Consider the following 21,291-nt stretch of genomic DNA (forward strand, 5'->3'; position numbering starts at 1 on the left):
TAAATTTTCTGTTTATTTTGCAACGGAAGGTATAGTTTTTCAAAAAAAATTAAATTAATAAGTTAACGCATAGAAAAGTTAAATCTGCATGATATACAAAAATAATATGTAATAAATAAACATAAATTATACATAGAAAAGTATGTAAACTTTAACTAAATAAAGTAAAGTAAAACTTCGAAAATTATGTTTAACGAAGTTGCAAATCAAAAATAAAAATTTCCAAATAAGAATAATAATAGTTTCCTATCCAAAAGATCAGTGTAGTTTGTATAGGACTAGTTAAAACAAAAAAATAGAATCGCAAAATAAGATATAAGGTATACCTACAATGCATACTGATTATGATACAGTGAAAAGTATAACTTAAAACTTGGACAATATAATATAGTCCATAACTAACAAAATAATAGCGAATAATAATAATAAAATAAGCGAAAACACAGGCGCAAATCAGCTAGTACTACTCTTGCTTTCAATTAAATAATATTTAATTTTTTATATTTTGTGTGCTGCGACACTTTTATAATATTCCCTTATATTTAGTTAGGACTTTCTTCGTATTTAAAAAAGATGTGCATAAGAATCTGATTTTTCTCGCCTCTGGTCATAGCATAGGCAAATGATAGTAGAAAGCTTAATAAAAATATGTTTTCCATATATCTTGCATGTAGGTAATAAAATTTGGAAAACGTTAAAATTGGTACATTTTTAAAAATATTTCTATCTGACTCCATGTCTTGACTCCTTATTTCCAGTAGCTTCCTTTTGTATTTTAAATAATTCTTCTAATTTATGGGATGAATTCCAAAAAGTTTTACCATTGATGGTCTTGATAACAGTTCTGCATAATAAAAATATAAAACCGTTTGCTCATTTTCAAATTTATATAGTTTGTAAAGAGCAAAATTTACTAGTTAATATACATAGGTATACAGTCCATTGTACAATGTATGATACATCTGAGGATCTTTATGTCACGTCATCAAGCATACGAGTAATCGTATGAACTAAGATTTCAAACGAGTTAAAATCAGTGGTTGTTCATGAATTACTGTTCATTTAAGAAATACTGAAGATCCACGTTTGTATAATGAAAACATGTTTTGTGATTTTTATGCATCATAACAGTTTAAAATCCATCAGAACCAAAGAAACTTAACCTCAATTTACTGAAACAACCACAGAAAATCCAGCTGTAACAACAAAGAACGTAGGAAAAGATGCTAGTCAAATATACAGGGTGTCCCGAAATTAATGCAACAAAATTTGGTCACAGATTCTTAAGACAAATTTAGGGGACGTGAATTTTTTATTTTTGCCAAGTGGCCTCCTCTTTCGGAGTAACAGCCATCTGAAGTCCGCCCCTAAGAATAATCTTTTCTTTATATCTCAGAATTCTGTTGTACGAAAATCTCTAAATTTGGTACACAGGGGTTTTATGACATGTGGAATCTGATGGTGCTACGTTTTTTGGCGGGGAACCCTCTTAAGACAATTTTTCGTGGTCCCCCTTGTCTTTGGAGCCAAAAAAATTTGGTCGCATATTTAAATTTCTTAAAAATTATTAGTCCACTAGAAAGCTATTAATTTAGAAACTTTTTGTCACTTTATACTTTTTTCGTAAAACGCAATGTTTTCGAGAAAAATGTTAAAATGTGATCGAATGCATATCGTGATTCACCATTTTCCTCAAAAACATTGCGTTTTACGAAAAAAATATCAAGAGACAAAAAAGTTTCTAAATTCAATGACTTTCTAGCTAACTAATAATTTAAAAAAAAAATCAAAATTGCAACCAATTTTTTCTGGCCATGGGTGTCTTAAGTCCCTTAAATTTGTCTTAAAAATCTATGACCAAATTTTGTTGCATGAATTTGGGGACACCCTGTATGTCTACATTATCAGCGCATAACAAACGACAATATGCCTGTCTCTTTCTCATTTATCAGGGACAATTAATAACCTTTATCGAAGGTTATTAATTCACCCATTAAGGCGATTACTTGCCTTTTTCTATCATTAGTTAATTCACGTTGATCAATAATTGAATATTTGTCTTTTATATTAATGTATGTTGATGACGTGAATGTAAAGATCCAACGGCTCAACTGTATGTGCTACAAATGACTCCTTAAACTTTGCGTACACCACTGTTCAGCTCATAATTTTGTAAGAAGACACATTATATTAGAAGTGACTGAAGTGTAAAGTACTACAGAAGGAAGTAGGTACCAAAAACCAATTTTTAAATACGTTTATTATGACGTTTGTATATTCCGCGTGGCATCAATCCTGGCCTATGACATTTTTTTTCAGTACTTGTGCACAGACAACTAACTTTATTTTGCAATAGGTATATCGCCTCATCATTTTTGTTAGCTTTAGTATCAGATAGGGCTCCGTAGTACCCTATATCGATTTCCTAACCTGACTTTTAAATTGCTGTTTAACTTTTTACCGATGTTTTGAAAATCTTTTACTGTTTTCCTTTCTTTAAAAATTACAGTCGTAGCTAACTTCTTCCATTTAAAATCGAGCCAATGACCAAAGCTACTTCAAAAGTTGTTAGAACTTGATATGTATAAAGTTTGTGTAATTTTAGCCTCACACTGTGCCATTAAATGATCGTACTGCAAACTATTTTTGTCGCGTTGTGTAAGATTTTCATGTAGAACAAGCAGATTTTATTGTGCCATCAAAACTTTACGATTCATGATTTTTTAATTTGTAGTTAAACAACGATAAACCTCCGCAATAACCGACTCCGACCATGTAAAGGACGTGAAATATTGCCACTGCAACACAACGGATTTTTTTTATTGAGTCAGTCATTCTTCCTGTAATTTACATCCCTGGAAGAACGTAAAATAATAAAAACACGATTATGTCGCAACCACCGCCGGCCTCGTATCTTGACGAGATAAGCGATACGGATGACCCAGATTGCTTTGTTGACTTTTACTCTTACATTGTTCTGTTATACGCATAGCAAAAAGTAAAAGGTTTGCCCGGAAACAAATCAACTCATGGATTTATACGTTTCAATGATCCAACTTATTATTAACGTTTATACTAATTTGCTAATCTATATTATGAGAATAGAAGATGGACCAAAATTCTAAGTAGGGAACAATAAATTTTATTCTCTTGCAATCAAGACAACTACTGTTACACCAGGAAAATTAGAGAAAATAAAAGAGAATCTCCAAAAAAGTCCTATCCGCGATATTATTGTAAAATTGTCTAAAGGAACATAATACAAGACATCTCTCATCTCGTGAGTAAAAAACTTAAACAAATAAGTGAGGAAAACAGTTTTTTCACTTTGTAGGGAAAACCATTAATTTTAGCGAAAAGTGACTCACAGACAGCTTGTAGGGAGTAAAATTATCTACAAAATGAAACTTGTTAAATTAAAATCGGTTAATAAACAAAAAAGTTATTGCAAAAAACAAGAAAAGTGCCCATTTCTTAATTTGTTTATAACTATCGCATTTATTGTTAAAATTTTATAAAACCTATGACAAGTTGAGGGTTTTGTCATACTTTAAAAGTGTGCCAAAAGTGGGCGCTGTAGGTGCAATAGTTTTCGCACAATTCTATTTGTTTATAGCGGAGGCTCCAAAAGTTATGAACTTTAAGCCTCTGTACAGACGTTAATTTTCAATCAAACATGATTCTGAAAGCGTCATTGTAATCTTAAAGACGCAATTAAGCGACCTATTAAAAAATATCACCGTTTTTTTGACATTAACATTCTCAAATTGTGCATTAAAAAACCGTGCGTTTTTCGCTTATAAACAATTTGAATAACATTGTTGCTATTTATGCTATCTCACCGAAAATAGATGCAATGGATAGCTGGCAAAAAAATACAGTTTTAAAATAAAAAAAGTGCCCTCTACGACCAACAGGAGCCAAGATAAGAATCTTTTTTTAAAAAATCGTAGCGCAATTGTTTATAAATATTAAGACTTGAATTTTTCGCAAAATAAAGTTTACGACGTAAACTACGATTTCCCGTGAATTGCATTGAAAAATGTGGAAATCCAAAGTTCAAATTGGTGCGCGCTGTAAATTTTGCAATATCTCGGCTTCTATTCATCGTAGAAACTTATTTTTTTTTTAAACTGGGGTAGCTCGACGAAAAAATAACAATGGGCATATTTACGAATTCGTAGAATAGCCTTGAACCCCAGAAAAATTGCACCTTTTATACTGATTTTTTTTTAATTTACAAAAATGTCACAAAAATTATTGTTAAACGAAATATTAATTAAAATTTCAATTTCGGAATTATTTTACTATTATTAAATAAATAAATGAAGCTATCGTTCATTTAAAAAGTTATTTTTCACAAAAATAGAAAATAAATAGAAAAGTTAGCTAATAAAAGTTTTTGACTCACGAGATGAGATGTTTTGTATTATGTTCCTTTAGACAATTTTACAATAATCTCTCGGATAGAACTTTTCGAGTAAAAATTTTATTTGCTTGGACTATGTTTATAGCAGATATGCCTTACATATTTTCATGTTCCAATATAATAATTTCAGTTAACAAACTTAAAGGTTTAATGTATTCCAACAGAATAGAATGTTTGTCACCGATGATATCGGAAAAAGTTTTCTCAGTTAAAGGGGGCACTTGTAACTCCGTGCTGTATTATCCAATAAATGTCGCGAGTCATATTCTCGTCACGGAATTCCGCGAATTCATTGTTCTTATTCAAATTGGTTCATTCCACGAACACTGAAAGGAATGCCGGTCTTTGTCTAAATTTCCATATTATCGTCAAACTTGTATCGAACCGTTTTGAATATGCATAAAACATTGTTTCAGTTCAGTTTCTAAAACAGCGAATCATAAAAACACCGACATAATTGGGTTTTGACTTAGTATATTGCTTCTTCAATGTACGAGGACAGCAGCAGAATTAATCCTGTTGTCAAATTTAATAATTCATAGAATTTATGCGCGAACTAAAATTTATTTTGCTGTGTGAACAATTTATTCCTTCAAATTATACTTCCCCTGATTTCTTTGCTTTGAATAGCATACTCGAAATAATTAGTTCACACTAATCGTGTTACTCTTTTCTTCAGCATTTGCTCTGAGGCATTTATTTAAAATGAATTTTGAAATCGTCCAACTTTTATACTCTCTGGAACTGAGTACATAGAAAAACATTTTAATGATTTATCTTTTGCTAGATTTCAAGCTATGATCAAGATTATGTCAGAAAACATTTTGAAGCAATAAATCTTTAAAAATCGTGAAATGCTGAGCGATTATTTGATTTATGAAAGTTTTTGACATTGGGCAAAGCAGATAACACAAATCATTACTTACATATTTCACTTAATTTGTTTTTGGTATTACTCCACACTTTAAACTTAAAAACATGGTCCGACCTACTGCATTAGACTGATTATTAACTTTATTAACTGTTTTAAATCTTATGAGTGATATATATTCTTTTAAATAGAATATTTCTTAATCCTGGGATTCTTCTCATATATTTTTTTGAGTGTTAAAATCTTCAAGTTGACTTTTGAAACTCAATTTTAGTTTTTTTCTTCTAACCAAGTTGTCTCAGCTACAAATGATAGTATTTGTAGAGTATCTGTATTTTCAGACAAGATCTTTTGAAAATCCTCTGGGTTTTCTCTGACCTCTGAGTTTTGAATAATGTATACGAAAACACGTCACAAATAGGTCGGTTCCGCCGCTTTCTACAATTTTCTTTCAAAAGATTATGTCAGATTAGAAAGAAAGAGGTTAAAAAGTTGAGATTAAAATAAAAAATATACTTGATATTTTACTAGAAAACCTTTTGGGAACCGCTGACTTCACTGTAACTACGCATAACGTAGATAAACTATGCAGTGTTGCCAGTGTTACACAGAACCCTTAAATTGTAACTTTTTATACGAAATAGGAAGAAAAAGTTAAATAAGTATCTTTTTAGACGACACGTCCATAAAAATGTTTTAACGAATATGAACAATGAACACGTTACAAAATTTGTGCAATAAATCCAAATTTGTTCATTTTTTAAAATATTTTTTAAAAATTTCTTTCGATTACATGTCCAATTTCTAAGCTCTCAATTTTTATCGCATTTATTAACTTACGTTCAGTTTACATATCTCTTTGATATTTGTACTCAACCCGCATATACAAAATTTGTATATGCAATGAATTTAATTCATTACACATAAAATACACTTTTAACATGTCTACCATGTGTAGACCACTATATTTTACTTGATTACACTATAGTTCACTAACAATATTACTTCAATACACTTAAAAGCACTTAAAAGAAAAACACCGTCCGTGAAAAAATGCACTCATATGCGTGAACACATCAATGTTGTTTTGCTCCTCGAGAAACAACGATCATAAAAACAATCTGACTTTTTACTAACGTAAATATGAATATGTTTACACACTATACAGGGTGATCCACAACTTATCCAAAAAAAAAATGGGAATATCGTAAATAATTTTTTTATAAAATCCTTATAGGTTTCGAAAAAATTATTGAAGTTGTAGTACTTACATGCATTATATCGTTGGACAACTGTAGTCTCTAGCAATACGCGTGGAGACACACGTGGCCTCAGCGACTCCGAATACTGTAATCAGATTTTATAATCGTCGTTGCGATAGTGTTTACAATAGTTTTTTAGTAGTCAAAAATGGCTTGCATGTATAGCAATTCGGAGTTGATGCATATCGTTTTAATTTATGATGAAGCAAGACGACATTTTTGTACTATGGTGAAACATTTGTGTTATGGTGAAGCAGGACAACATTTGTGTGACTTCGTAGAAACTGAGTAAGAGGGGCCCAAATGTGTTTACAACAGTTGTTGCAACATCAGATATGTCAAATTATTTTATTAATTAAAACCACAAAATAATTTTATTAATAATAACAATAGCGGCAAAGACAGTTGAATTTGCTGATATAAAATAGGTGCTATAAAATTCTATGTATTCCTTTCCTTGCGATATTCCTTCAAATTTTTGTTCGTTCTTATCAAAATTTGACGTCGTGCCGGTCTCATTGTGCAAGGTCAGGTTTTACAGTGGAGCATTCTCCAGTGCCGTGCAGAAGTGTATTTTTAAATTATTTTCGAACTGCCCTTTTTGATTCTTTCTTTACAAAATTGTACTTGTAGGTGTCCCCTGTACATCCAATTTTTTTTTGAATAAGTTCGGAATCACCCTGTATAAAGCAGCACAATATTAATACTAAATATAAAAGTTAGGAAAATACCTACCTAAAAGTGACCCTACAAAGTTTAGGGTTCAGGCAGCCTATCATTTAAGAATACTCCTAATTTGTTCTAGCAAAATAATTGCTCAACTCAAAACATTAGTTTTTACTTAAAACTTTAAAATAGTACTTATTTGGAAAATATAACATTTTCAAATTACACAGGCCGACAAAAAAAAATGTTTTAGTGACGTGACCATATTTTCCTTTCCTTAGTAAAATTTTCCGTTAAATCCGAAATTGATAAAAACAATTTTTGTTGGCCTGTGTTATAACTACAATTTTTGAAATCAAAATACGTAACTTTTTAAGATTTATTAAAAAACATTTTGGTTTCACTTCACTTTTTGTGATTATGTTAATGACTTGTACACCTGCAAATTGGAACACCCGGAATAAATGATTAAATAGACACGCTGATTACAACTTTCTGCGTAAACCACAACAGTGATTTATAGAAACGTACAAAGTAAAATAATGGAATAGTTGGAATAAAGAAAATGTCTGAAATGAAAACTGAGAGTGCGACTCTGTTAGCAGCCGCGGCTACCGAACTCCCAACGCGCAGGGGTTTTACTTTCCATATGGACAGTGGTTCTCAAAATGTGGATGAACGGATATTTGTAATTTTAAAAAAATGTCTAACTGGACTCTTTTAAATCACAAATTACTACCCGCCTTTAAAATACGTGGACACAGTTTAGATTTATCCCGACTATAAGTTCGCATATTCAATCATTTCTAAATGACAAAGGAAAGGAACACATTTTACTACTTCATTATGTATTGTGCACCTTTCTTTTCGAAAGGTATAATAATACACCCACGAATCGATCCCGCTGTTTATTATCTACCCCGCAAATTAACTTTTTTCGGTAAAGATTATCGTGACAAGGCATGTTGTGTTGCCGCTGCAATAATGAAAGACAAGGGATGATTGATGGGAAAATTCAATTAATCCCCCTAGCGGGGAACTTTAAGCCGTTGTGAATTGAAGAGCGCGGATATTAAGTAATTAACATCGAGCTGCTAAAACAGCACGCCTTTTATGACCAGGAATGCGCACCACCTCTTTAGCCGACGGCGCGTTATTTATAGTTATTTATATTACGTTTAATTTACGGCAAACGAGCAAAAAATTTACATTTACATACGAGGATGATGGACGGATAGCGCTTAAACTGGGGTAACAATGCCCTAAATGTGGATCTCTCCCAGTTATTTGTAACATGATAAGCACAAAATCAACGCGCACGGATCGATAACTCTACTAAGTGTTACTTGACTCCTGAGGGCGCCAAGTTTTGTTAATAAACACGTTTAAATAAACAGATAAGGGACAGACAACATGCAGTGAAGCCGCTAAGGAATATAATCTCACACGCCAGTTAACCTTTGTCGTTTAGGTCTGAATACATTTTTCGGATGATAAAATTGGAGTACGATTGCCTCTTTGTAATAACCTTTAAACTTTTAAGGTCCGTGGACACGAACAAGTAAATTGCTAGCTAGAGCAACTACTGTTTACATTATTTCCGCATTTGCAGCGAATTTGCTCTAGCAAGCTTTTCGAGGCTCTTGTACACTAAATTGTTAGAGTTCTTGCTAAAGCAACTTTCCGATTTGTTTTCATTAATTATGCAGTTGCAGCAAATTTCCTCTAGCAAGTTTCTTCAAGTGGACACGTTTTGTTGCGTTGTTGCGTTTACATTAGTTATCTATTTGCAGCAAATTTACTTCAGCAAATTTCTTTAAGTCCCGTGGGCACTAGGAAGGAAATTGCTATAGAAACTTACTATTGCGGTTACATTATCTATACATTTGCAGCAGATTTATTATAGCAAGTTTCTTTAAGGCTCGTGGACACTAGCAAGTAAGTAAATTGCTAGAGTTCTTGCTAAGCAACTTGCTGGTGCGTTTACAGTAGTTATGCACTTGCTACAAATTTACCCTAGCAAGTTTCTTTAAAGCTAGTAGACACTAGAAAGTAACTTGCTAGAGTTGTTTTAACATTAATTATGCATCTGCAGCAAATTTTATATAGTACGTTTCTTAAGGCTCGTGGACATTAGCAAGTAAATTCAACATCAAAATCAACAACATCGGTTCCTTTTACATTAAACATGCATTTCCAGCAAATTTCATCCATCAACTTTCTTAAGACTCGTAGACAATAGCAAGTAAATTGCTAGAATTCTTGCTAGAGCAACATCTGTTCCGTTTACATTAATTATGTATTTTCAGCAAATTGACTACAGCAAGTTTCTTCAAGGCTTGTGAACACGTTGTTTTGTTACATTGCTGTTATATTTACATGAGCTATCCATTTGCAGCAAATTTACTTCAGCAAATTTCTTTAAGGGGCTACTAGCAAGGAAATTGCTAGAGCAACTTGCTATTGCGATTACATTACTTATACATTTGCAGCAGATTTCTTATAGCAAGTTTCTTTAAGGCTCGTGGACACTAGCAAGTAACTTGCTAGAGTTCTTGCTAAGCAACTTGCTGTTGCATTTACAGTAGTTATGCACTTGCTACAAATTTACCCTAGCAAGATTCTTTAAAGCTCGTAGACATTAGACAACTTGCTAAAGTTGTGTTTACATTAATTATACATCATCATCAAATTTCGTATAGCAAGTTTCTTAAGGCTCGTGGACAATAGCAAGTAAATTTCGAGAGCCATATTTATTGCGTTAACATTAATTTTACATTTCCAGCAACTTTCCTCTAGCAAATTTCTTAAGACTCGTGGACAATAGCAGGTAAATTGCTAGAATTCTTGCTAGAGCAACATCTCTTGCAGTTACATTATAATTATGCATTTTCAGCAAATTAACTATAGCAAGTTTCTTCAAGGCTTGTGGACACGTTTTGTTGCGTTGCTGTCATATTTACATGAGTTATCCATTTGCAGCAAATTAACTTAAGCAAATTTCTTTAAGGCTCGTGGGTACTATCAAGGAAATTGCTAGAGAAACTTGCTATTGCGATTACATTACTTATACATTTGCAGCAGATTTATTATAGCAAGCTTCTTTAAGGCTCGTGGACACTAGCAAGTAACTTGTTAGAGTTCTTGCTAAACAACTTGCGTTTACAGTAGTTATGCATTTGCTACAAATTTACTCTAGCAAGTTTCTTTAAAACCGTAGACACCTAAAAGTAACATGCTAGAGTTCTTGCTAAGCAATTTGAGTTGTATTTACATCAATTATGAATTTGCAGCAAATTTACTCTAGTAAGTTTCTTAAAGGTTTGTAGACTATAGAAAGTAAATTGCTAGAGCTCCTGCTAGAGCAACTTCCGTTGCGTATTATGCATTTGCTTCAAATTTACTCTAAAAAGTTTCTCTTTGGCAAATACTTGGAAGGAATTTTCTTTACTGTTTACATTATAAATTTGATACAATTAAAGCCCGTGGACATTAGAAAGTAGTAGTTTACATTAATTATGTATTTGCAGCAAATTTACTCTAGTAAGTTTCTTTAAGGCTTGTAGGCACTAGAAAGTAGTTATGCATTTACTCTAAAAAGTTTCTCTTTGGCAAATACTTGGAAGAAATTTGCTTTACTGTTTACACTATAAAGTTGTTACAATTAAACTTTAGCAAATCAGTATGTTATTAAAATTTCTAAAACCGATGTTATTGGATGTACCTGGTCAATATTTTGACAACGCGTTTTTTTTGTGCGCATACATAAAAATTTAAAAACAATTGGAACTGCTATCTTGTCCTTTGTTTGCCGATTCACATATTTTCGTTATTGGTTTTTTTCTTTTGATTTGATACGCCAGTTTTTATGTTTTCAAATTTAATGTAAATGTTAGCCCTTTTTTATTACCAGACGTCAAAGCGACAAAAATATATAAATGGGTGAAGACATAGGTATATTTTCTTTATTCAAACTTGGAACTATTTTTAGAATTCGATTATTTTTTTTAATTTTAGATCTACGAATGGATGAAAAAGCAGACTATATTGAAATATAATATACCTATTTTATAAACATGTATTTAATCAACTATTCGTATCTGTTGTTGGGTACAATCAACTAGTTTTCCTTGAATACACTATATCTCTTAAATTAAAATAATATGCTAAATGTAATAGAGCAATATCGTTTATTAAACCTGTTCAATTTTAAAACACAACTTTTATCGGTGATATAATTGAGTTTTAACGTCTAAAAACGGGAGTATTAAAAATATAGGCCGTTGAAGGAATAATTTGCTTATAATACCGCCGGTTTTTGTATAGATTCACCAACCGCTACTAAAATTTACTTATAACGTCAGCCAGGTGGTAAAGTAAGTAGGTGTAGACCTTCTGCCTGTAATTTAACAATGCCCCCACACACTTTTATAATGCGAATTGTTGGCAAATTCGGCAGGCCTTATTTTTTCATTTACTTGCGCAAGCTCTCACCTGAAGTCACAGTCACCAGCTGCACATGTAACGATCACACACATTTATCTGACCGTGTGGATTGGAAATTATTTGGTACACCAAAATCACTGCTGTATACAACAGTGATTTTTAACAGCGCAGTTACTTCGTTACGATTAAAAAACCTTACCGAAACTGCAAAAATGAAGATACTTGAATTTTGCAAATTGCTTTTGGTTTCTGCATATTTACACTATGTGTGTACCAAATTTCAAGTGTCAGCAAAGCTTCGAACAAATTTGGCAAAGTTTCGAGTTACAGATGCCGATGAATGTATAACACCTTATAGAACAAAAAGTTTTGCTCTCCTGATTTTCGGCTTTAGCATCATTATTGTATATATATTGAAATATAGTTTTCGAAAGTTTTATCACTTTTTGTTTATAATTGACATTTTTACAGCAACTTAAAAAAATTGGCGTTTTATATCGTTTTTTCAATCTCACGGCTTTGTTATTGCAAATTTCGTAATCGGACCACCGCCATTTTGTAGCTATTTTTATTACGAACAAAATCATGTCCTAAGCATTTTTTCGTACAAAGTCATCCCGCTGAGTTATTTAAAGAAAACTACTAATAAAAATTTTTTTCACGATTAAATTGTAAATAATTTTTTTTCCTGATAAAATACTTTGTCAGCAAATTAGCCTATTATTGTACTTATCATTTAAAGTATTCCTGTGTAGTTATTTCCGAGTTATCAAGAAAATGTCACCAATAGTAACTTTTCGGCCTCTGCCGACTGGAGTATAATACGTATTAACAAGTAATAATATTAATATTAACAAGGATTGATATTAATAAAAATTATGCACACTGAAAACACAGTCATAAAAATTCATATAATTGTTTCTAAAATTGTTACAGAAACAAATTATGTGAAAATTCGATATTTATGTCGTAATTGTTTTTACAATTGTCAAATTATGATCAGCAAATTGAAGATTTTCTAAAATTTCAGATAATATTGTATGAAGTTGTCACGATTTTAGGAATAATTCTATGGATTTTTATGACAGCATTCTTTATGTGTACCAACACGTGATATAAAAGATGTCCCAGCTGGATTTGAATTGTGTACCATTGGTTTTTAAGGTAAATTCCATTTTTTAACTATTATATTTGATAGTATATCTTATGTTAAAGTTTTATTTTGACTTGTATCTACTACTCAAGCAGTGCTATATTTAATTTATACGTACCGTTTATTTTGCTAAAAACCTAGTGGTCTTCCTTGACAGTGAATTAAAAGGTAGTACTTGTAAATCCTTTGTTAGCTTACATTAACGTTCATGGAAGTACGTCAATCAGCTCAATCAAAGAAATTATCTTCACATATAATGTATGCAAATGTGACCACTTAAAATATCCATTTAGACATCGACTAATAGAATATCGTAAGATAACGCTTCGAATTTAGGTGGTCCTAAGCTAAGTGAACATTGGCTTATCTGTTTTTGAAACTTTATACACCCTTATCAAAGTTGAGAGTTCCGCAAAGTTTAAAAGAACTTCCCCTGATTTGGGAAATCGCACAGCAAATAACAATCCAGTAATAAAAATTTCTAAAATAAAATTAGTATGTGGACAGTTATAAAAGATTTTTTAATGTGACATTGGACATACTTTGAAAGGAATGTAATCTCATTAACGATTTGTCACCAGTGTGATTAAATACCAGGTTTGAAAATTTAATGTCTTAATCTTCTTAGACGAGAAAACGAACTAGTGAGGAGATTTTCCCATCTTATGTAATATTCTAGACAGGGAGTAGGTAGGGACTTGGATCTATTAATTAATAAATAATACCTTCGAAATTCAATAGGAAGACACGTGGTATTGGTTTTTCTACTAAGCGATTACCATGAATAATTTGTTTATTCAGGGGTGGATATTTATTAATTCAATAGGCGCTGATGGTGGACTTTTACCAAAAATATGCGTCCTTAAACCGTCTTTGAATAAAATATAAGATAGTATTATTCATACTGTTAAACAGATTGGTGAAAATGCCATTACTATCAATATTTGATGATTCGAGCGGGCAAAAAGAGGCTACTGCTTACCGTTATTATGCCCGGAATCCCACGCGGGTTGTTGCTAGGAAAGGTAATCTGAAAAAAAAGAAAACAGGCATTTCATTAGCGGGAAAATAAAACAGGCAGCGTAACAGATAAGCATGCCATGAAATGATAATCACAACATAAGAATTAATATTTTAGATATGCAAGGGGTTATATTCTAACGTTCGTGGGCGTGCGCGGGTCTTTTTTGCATTCAATTAAATCCGTATGATTTATTTCTCGAAAGTAGGTAGTTGTATACACGATAAGGAGTAGTACAAGCGAACTTTTATCGCGCTCCGTAATGACTCGGTTACGTGTTAACTTTATTTGAGCGAAGGAAGTTGCTTTTATTGCGCGTACACACATTTCAAAACAGCGGAATTGAATAAATCGTTTTATGTCGGCAGTAACGAGGTGCTCAACGTGACATTCGCCGTTTCATGTAAATAAAGGAAATAGGTGTTGGCTAATTCCGTGGAAAAAATGTGTATTTCCACATTTCGACGCCTGGTATCTAGATTGCTGTTGCGGCGGTCGACCATGGATGCCACTGTGTTTACGAAAGAAGAGCACTGGTCATAATAATTAATAGATATGATGTAAATATGTAAAGTAGTATCGGACGCACTTCTTACACAAACACGATCCAGACATAAAAAATAGACTGAGTAACTCAGCATTAGTAATGTTGTGGACATTATTTGTTGAAAATGTTTAAAGAGGTTTAAAGAACTAAACTAATATACGGTCTTATCTTATAAATAATATAAATTATGTTGAAAACTCTTTATTGTCCACAGCTGTACAGGCTGGTCCATTTTCGGTGGGATTTAAGGGTATCTCAGAAACTACTAAAGATATGATAAATCTGACACCACGTTCTCGAGCTCGATTTTCATGGCAAACTCAACTGTCAAATCAGAAATTTGCTATCTTCATTTGTTTCTGAGTTACAGGGAGTTTCTCGCTATTGTGACACTTTTGAATATGTCTGTATCTCAGCTGTTAAATAAGGTGGAGTTAAACAGAAAACTGCTCAAGACTAATTATTTGGCGTAGAACTGAATGCCGGTATTAGATTTTTAGTAGGTCTTAAGATTCCAGAGTTATGACCCAGTTATATATATTTTTTAAATGGAAATCGTAGCTGGTCATGACCTAAAAACATGGAGATTTTTCTTTGCTTTTCAGCAATATATATCACATGCTATAGTTATTTTTACAAACACAGAAGATACGGGGTGTTTTATATATAAATTCGATCCTTTTTTCCATTTTAATATGGCTGGCTATGAAAATACATACAAAACTATAATTCTTACTTTTACAGAACTCATCTGTTGTAAAAATATGAAGTTTATTTAAAATATACATTACAGATAAGAAAAGATAGAATTTTCAAAATTTTATTCCACTTCAAATCAAGCTACAATATTAAACGTAAATTAAACAATAGTAAGTACCTACATCACCATCTAAATGTTCAATTGCCGTCCCTCAACTGTCACACATTTCGCGCATCTTCTGGCAACGCTTCGGGTAGCATTCATTAAATGTATATTAGAAATATTATTAAAAGAATTCTCAACATTTCTTCGAAGTTCCTCGATAGAGTAAAAAGGAATTTTAAATATAATGTCTTTTAGAAAACCCCAAAGGAAAAAGTCCAACGGACTCAAATCACATAACCTAGATGGCCATCTGATCGGTCCTTTTGTTCCTATCCACCTATCTCCTAAAATTTCGTTAGTATTATATTATCATACTAGTATATGTTGTGCATTTAAAACAAAGGTAATATTTTTACAACAGATATGAGTTTTGTAAAAGTAGGAATTATAGTTTTATACATATGTATTTTTATAGCCAGCCATATTAAAAAGGAAAAACATATAATTTATATATAAAACACCCCGTACCTCCTGTGTTTATAAAAATAGCTATAGTATCTGATATATTGTTAAAAAACAAAAAAAATCTCTATTTTTTAGGTCATGGTCAGCTACGATTTCCATTAAAAAAAAATAACTGGGTCATAACTCCGAAATCTTAAGATCTACTGAAAATTTAATATTGGCATTCAATTCTACGCCAAAGAATGTCTTGAGCAGTTTTCACTTTAATTCTAACTTATTTAACAGCTGAGATACAGACACGTTAAAAAATGCGACAATAACAAGAAATGCCCTGTAACTCAGAAATAAATGAAGATAGCAAATTTCTGATTTGACAGTCGAGTTTGCCATGAAAATCGAGCTCGAGAACGTCGTGTCAGATTTATCATATCTTTAGTAGTTTCTGAAATACCCTGAATTCCCATCGAAAACGGACCAGCCTGTACAGTGGCTAGTAGGAGCAAATATTATGCCTTAATGAAATATTTATATGTGAAAAGTTATAATTTCCAACTTAAAATTTAATGTTGTTTTCTGATTTAATTTTGTGCGTTGTTTAAATTCTATGTGAATGTTCCTGCGAGTATATTGTTTTCAAAGGGAAATCATTACATATTTTTAATTTTTCTGTTTGGATGGCACTACGTTTAACGTATTTATTAAAGAATTACATTTTTCTTGGTACAAATGTAAGTATCTATATATTTTATACAAAATTTGCCATAAAGCTGCAAGTAAAAAATGTTCGGCCTGTTTTACACTTTAAATATAGCGTACCTACACATCGCTCTCTATTTATTTTAAAAACTCTATACAGTTGTACAAGTTTAACATTCATAAAACATGGGGCATTCCATAATCACTGAGGTCGTGACCCGACCATTTTAATTTTCCTGATTTTTTGGTATTATTTAGTACCCATTTGGAGTAGCTTTCATGAATTTTTTCAAATTTTTATTTCAACCCTTCAAGACGCTATGAGCATTTGAATTCTTTGGGTAAAAGATTTTCAAATATGTATCTGTTTTGTTTAATTTTTAAACCAAAAAGGTGCTTTTTGAAAAGAGTGGCGTTTTTTTCTCAAAAAAGGTCGCCTTTCAATATGCAAATTTATAAGACAGGTTCTAGAGTATTTTTATTTTTTCCGAATAAAAAAAAAAATTTGTATTTTAATTTTTTACAGATAATGTACGCTATTATGGTAAACAAAATTTTATTATAGAAGAAAATCGCTATGACTAATTACTAAAACTACTACTAACATTGCCATTATTAAATATCTAAATTATTATTAACTAAATATTCCATTTTTTTTTCAATACTAAAAAGTTTGTTTTGCATTATGCCATAATACTTGTTATATATTTGACCATTTCTATTTATTAAAAACATATAGTATAGACAGGTTAACAACGAAATAAAAAAAAATCTATTTCTAGAATGCTTCACGGATTGTATTTTCTGTATTATTCTATTAAATATTCTCGCTAGTGATCCAAGCGCCACTTCTATGGATTTGACTCCTGTAGTTGTTAATTCTCTTAACGACTACTTTATGTAACATCTCCAAAAGTTTTGGCCTCCCAGATATTTTTAGAAATAATCAACTTAAATGTGATCTATTTTTTGTTTTGCTATTAAAATATGTGATATAAAAACTTTGTAATTTTCCCACCTACGAATGGACAATAAAACATATTAAGCAAAGCCACAAAATATTGAAATTAGAAATTTTTTTATTTTGAGAAAAAAAATGATACATCAAACACATATCTTAGTAGTCTGTGTGATCACATCTTCTTTCAATCAATTGGCCAACGCGTGTTGGCATCCCTTGAATCAAGTTATCAATAAAATGATCCTTGAACAGCTGCAGTCAATTCCTGGAGGATTGCAGGAGGGTTTTCGCGATTGGATATTGCTCTGCCGAGATAATCCCACACATGTTCAATAGGATTCATATCCGGTGAGTTTGCTGGCCAGCCCATTCTTTGAATATTGCCATGCTGCAGTATGTTCTTTAATCTTCGCGTGCGATGTGATCTGGCATTATCATCTTAAAAAATGCATATACAAATAAGTGTATTACAAATAAGTGTACACATACACTTATTTGTAAAAAATGAGTCATTATAATAAATTTTAATTTTATTGCACCAAAGTAGTCGTTAAGAGAATTAACAACTACAGTCCTTTATCTGACATTCCAAAAAGCATGCACAAAATTAAAATTTTGTTTTAGTATTTTTAAGTTTGGCTGCTTGCATTGCTGGTTAGTTTATTTTGATTAATGTTACTACCAACGCGTGAATAAATATCCATCATTCTTAAATATTGGAAACAAAAAACAAATAAGCGATTATTGACATGATTATTGTTCATGGACTCAGTATAACTTTTAATTGTAGGTTATAAATGTAGTTACATATATTTTTTTAAGAATCCACTGAAATTTTTGCAGGGAATTCGAAGAAATTCTGCTAGAAACCTTGCGTCAAGACATATATCAAGTTGACTAGCCCTGTTCTACATTACCTCATTGTTCTGATGCAAATAAATATAGTGTTTTGATCCAAGATAACTTTCAAGATAACTTTTTTCTTGTCCCTTGGTGATAATTTGTGTTTGTTGGTTTACACTGAGATAACTTTTAATTACCAAATTATTATTAAAAGTTTATAATATGAAATATTTTTTGTTTTAAAACTCAGTACATTTCCAGACAAATGTTTAATTCAACCTTGCTTGTCATACATAAAAACTTGAATCCTCGATAACTTTTCAGTTCTAACAGAAGAAGATTCAGGATATCGAGAAACCAATATAATGGTGACTTTGCATTTGACCCCGACTTTAAGTTTCAAATGTGAAACCAAGGTGAAATTGAAAATATTATGTGGGATACCCTATTTTTGTCAGTTGACCATACAATTTTATTTTTGACTGAAATTAATAAAGAATTGATTTTTACTTTGTAAGTTTGCAAAATATATTGCAATTTTATCTCACAGGGCTCGTCTGATTTCAAGTTTCGCGCTTTGAATACCGCCAAAAATATGTTTGAAAGTACATCATTTCGACTAAACTTGCGCTGCTGTATGCACTGTAGTATATCAAAAACCCTCTTTACTCCAATAAAAATTATTGTTATCGCTGTGTGGATTTCATCATAAACACTAATATATGTCGTGTCGCAACGCAACTTGTTTTCGTGTCGAAATCAGGCATTTCTAAATTACACGGGTACACTTGTCAGGATATTTAACAAACATTTTGTATGCGTTTCCCGATGATTATCGTTACCATCTCGGCAGGTCTAACATACCATTCGAAAATCAACGACGCAGTTAACAAAACCAGAAATGTGTTCAGTAAAAGGTCAGCCGTAATAAAAAATTCACATGTAGGCGACTCAACGCCGTGTCAATATTGAACAAGTGTTTAACATTACGTCGCCATCGTAGGAAAGTTATATTTAACGTTAACAGCAATAAGAATCGGACATGTTTTTGTTATTTAAAGATCACGTTTCTGGTGTACGCGGAGATTGTAGTTTAACGGATTCAAATCTTGACTTAGAGACTCTCTTAATTTATTTTAGGAGGTGGAGGTTGACAGGAACATTTTCCGAAACACGGAGGAAACTGGAAATTTACTCTTGCTACGGCGTCCTTAGATGTATGTATATGTATAAATCAGTGGCGGCTCGTCGTATGAAGTAAATGAGGCCAGACCTCACAGTAAAATTTGGCTGTCACACCGTATATTTTAGTACCTACTATTCTACTATTAACCTAAATAAACAGTTGTTAATTTCCAATTACCTATTACATTTATCAAAAATCAAAGTAACAGTATAAAATAATTGTTTGAATATTGAATATCTCGCCGCTCGCCATTTCTTTCCACTAGGCCTAGCCACAGTGAGGCCAGAATTTATTTGCTTGTAGGTGCGTCACACTGCTTACAATATACTATAGTTCCCCCTCCACGCGAGGCGGTTAAAATAACGTGTTTACGCGGGGAAGCTGAGGTCCACTTTCTCATGCCTCTAGTTTTGCTCTCTCTCTCTCTAGCTTACAGTTACAGTTTGATTCGTGGTATCCGTGTAACGTGTGAGTGATCATAATACAAAGACTTTAAGACAAAGCAGGTATTAATTCAACTCACCCCCAGAAAGGAGTGTATGAGGGTAGTAACGGGGAAATGGCTAGTTAAATTTTTTTAAAGGTCATATTATGCGCAATGAATTCGGCTATACATATTTGTAGATACTATTTAATATACCTGAATAGTAAACATTTCTGAGCAAACTTCAACTCTATGTTTTTATATGTAGATTACGCCCCCTAACGGCCGAGCTACGAACTGGAAAGCTATTTCCAGCAATTTCTCTTGGTCGATTTATACATCAATTTTTTTTCCGAAGCTCTAGGGCCTATACTTTCTCTAATATCGTACCTCGCCGATTTTAGTGGTACACCCTGTATAAAAGGGCAAATAATTCTAAATATGACTGTAACTTTGCCAATATAGATAAACAATGATGATGAACAAAATTTGTAATATTACATCATTACATCTATGTATGGTAATTAATTTAATTCGTCTAGTTGACATTTTTTTTATAAATGTAATAAAAAACACGGTATTTTGATATGTATTTCAATTAGCAGAATGATTAGCATTGCGAAATAACCCCCGCCTGCAACATTACCAAATTTAGTAATTATTTTATATATTTCAAATAGATTTTATTTCACATGGCCATTAACTGTTACATGATAATAATAAAATATAAATATAAATGTTGAAAATTTCTGTAACCACGTTTATGTTTATGTATTTTACAATTATTGTATTTTAACTTTAACTTCTTGGTACAAATTATTGTCCATTCTAAATTATAATTTTTAATTTCTTGAATTCTCATTCAAGCTCTCTAGCTCTCTAGCCCTGAAAAAGGCAGGAACTTAACAAAACGTTGGCAAAATATTACCTAATTAACAGAAATACATAAATATAGATCCAATTCGCTTGTTACTCCTACTACAAAATTAATCTACAAACCTGCAATTATTAATACGGTTCTTTGCCATTAACTTTTCTGAAAAACTAAAAATGACTTTAGTTACTTAGTGGGCAATATATAATTTTTTAGCCTACCAATTCTGTGTTGTCAATGCATTCTTAGTTAGAAAAAAAAAACAGACATTTTGTTATTTATTTTGGAAATAAATAATTACACACAATAAATTACCTTAATTTTTGTATTGTGTTCCGTTAAAGTCGAACGTCCGATTTTTGTTTAAAAAACAAAGCGCGAGCAAAAATGTGACGTGTTAATTACGATCCTTCTCTAATTAAAACAATACTGGCATGTTAAATTCCGGTTTATTTCCGGGCTAAAGTCGAACGAGTTCCCCAAACCTATTAATTACCGGACCCTCGAAGCCCAAAGCCCTAATCAACTAAGCTCCGGAACAATTGAAGAAAACCAGATAATATGGTAATACCTTCAGTCTCTAATTAAGAAATTACCTATTATCTAAAATGCCTTCATTAGCCTATTACACTCTAAGCTAAA

At 31.9% G+C, this 21,291-nt stretch overlaps 1 protein-coding gene across 1 annotated transcript in view; it reads right to left on the reverse strand.

The window, feature by feature from the left end:
• The window catches only part of LOC108905304 (leucine-rich repeat and immunoglobulin-like domain-containing nogo receptor-interacting protein 2), a 119,916-nt gene that overhangs the window by 65,843 nt on the left and 32,782 nt on the right, over positions 1–21,291 (reverse strand). Inside the window, exon 2 of the mRNA XM_018708112.1 lies at positions 13,810–13,857. Coding sequence (XP_018563628.1) covers positions 13,810–13,857 — 48 coding nt within the window. The remainder of the gene's footprint in view (positions 1–13,809; positions 13,858–21,291) is intronic.

The sequence above is a fragment of the Anoplophora glabripennis genome, unplaced genomic scaffold (genome assembly GCF_000390285.2).
Source record: "Anoplophora glabripennis isolate ALB-LARVAE unplaced genomic scaffold, Agla_2.0 scaffold160, whole genome shotgun sequence".
Lineage (NCBI taxonomy): Eukaryota > Metazoa > Arthropoda > Insecta > Coleoptera > Cerambycidae > Anoplophora > Anoplophora glabripennis.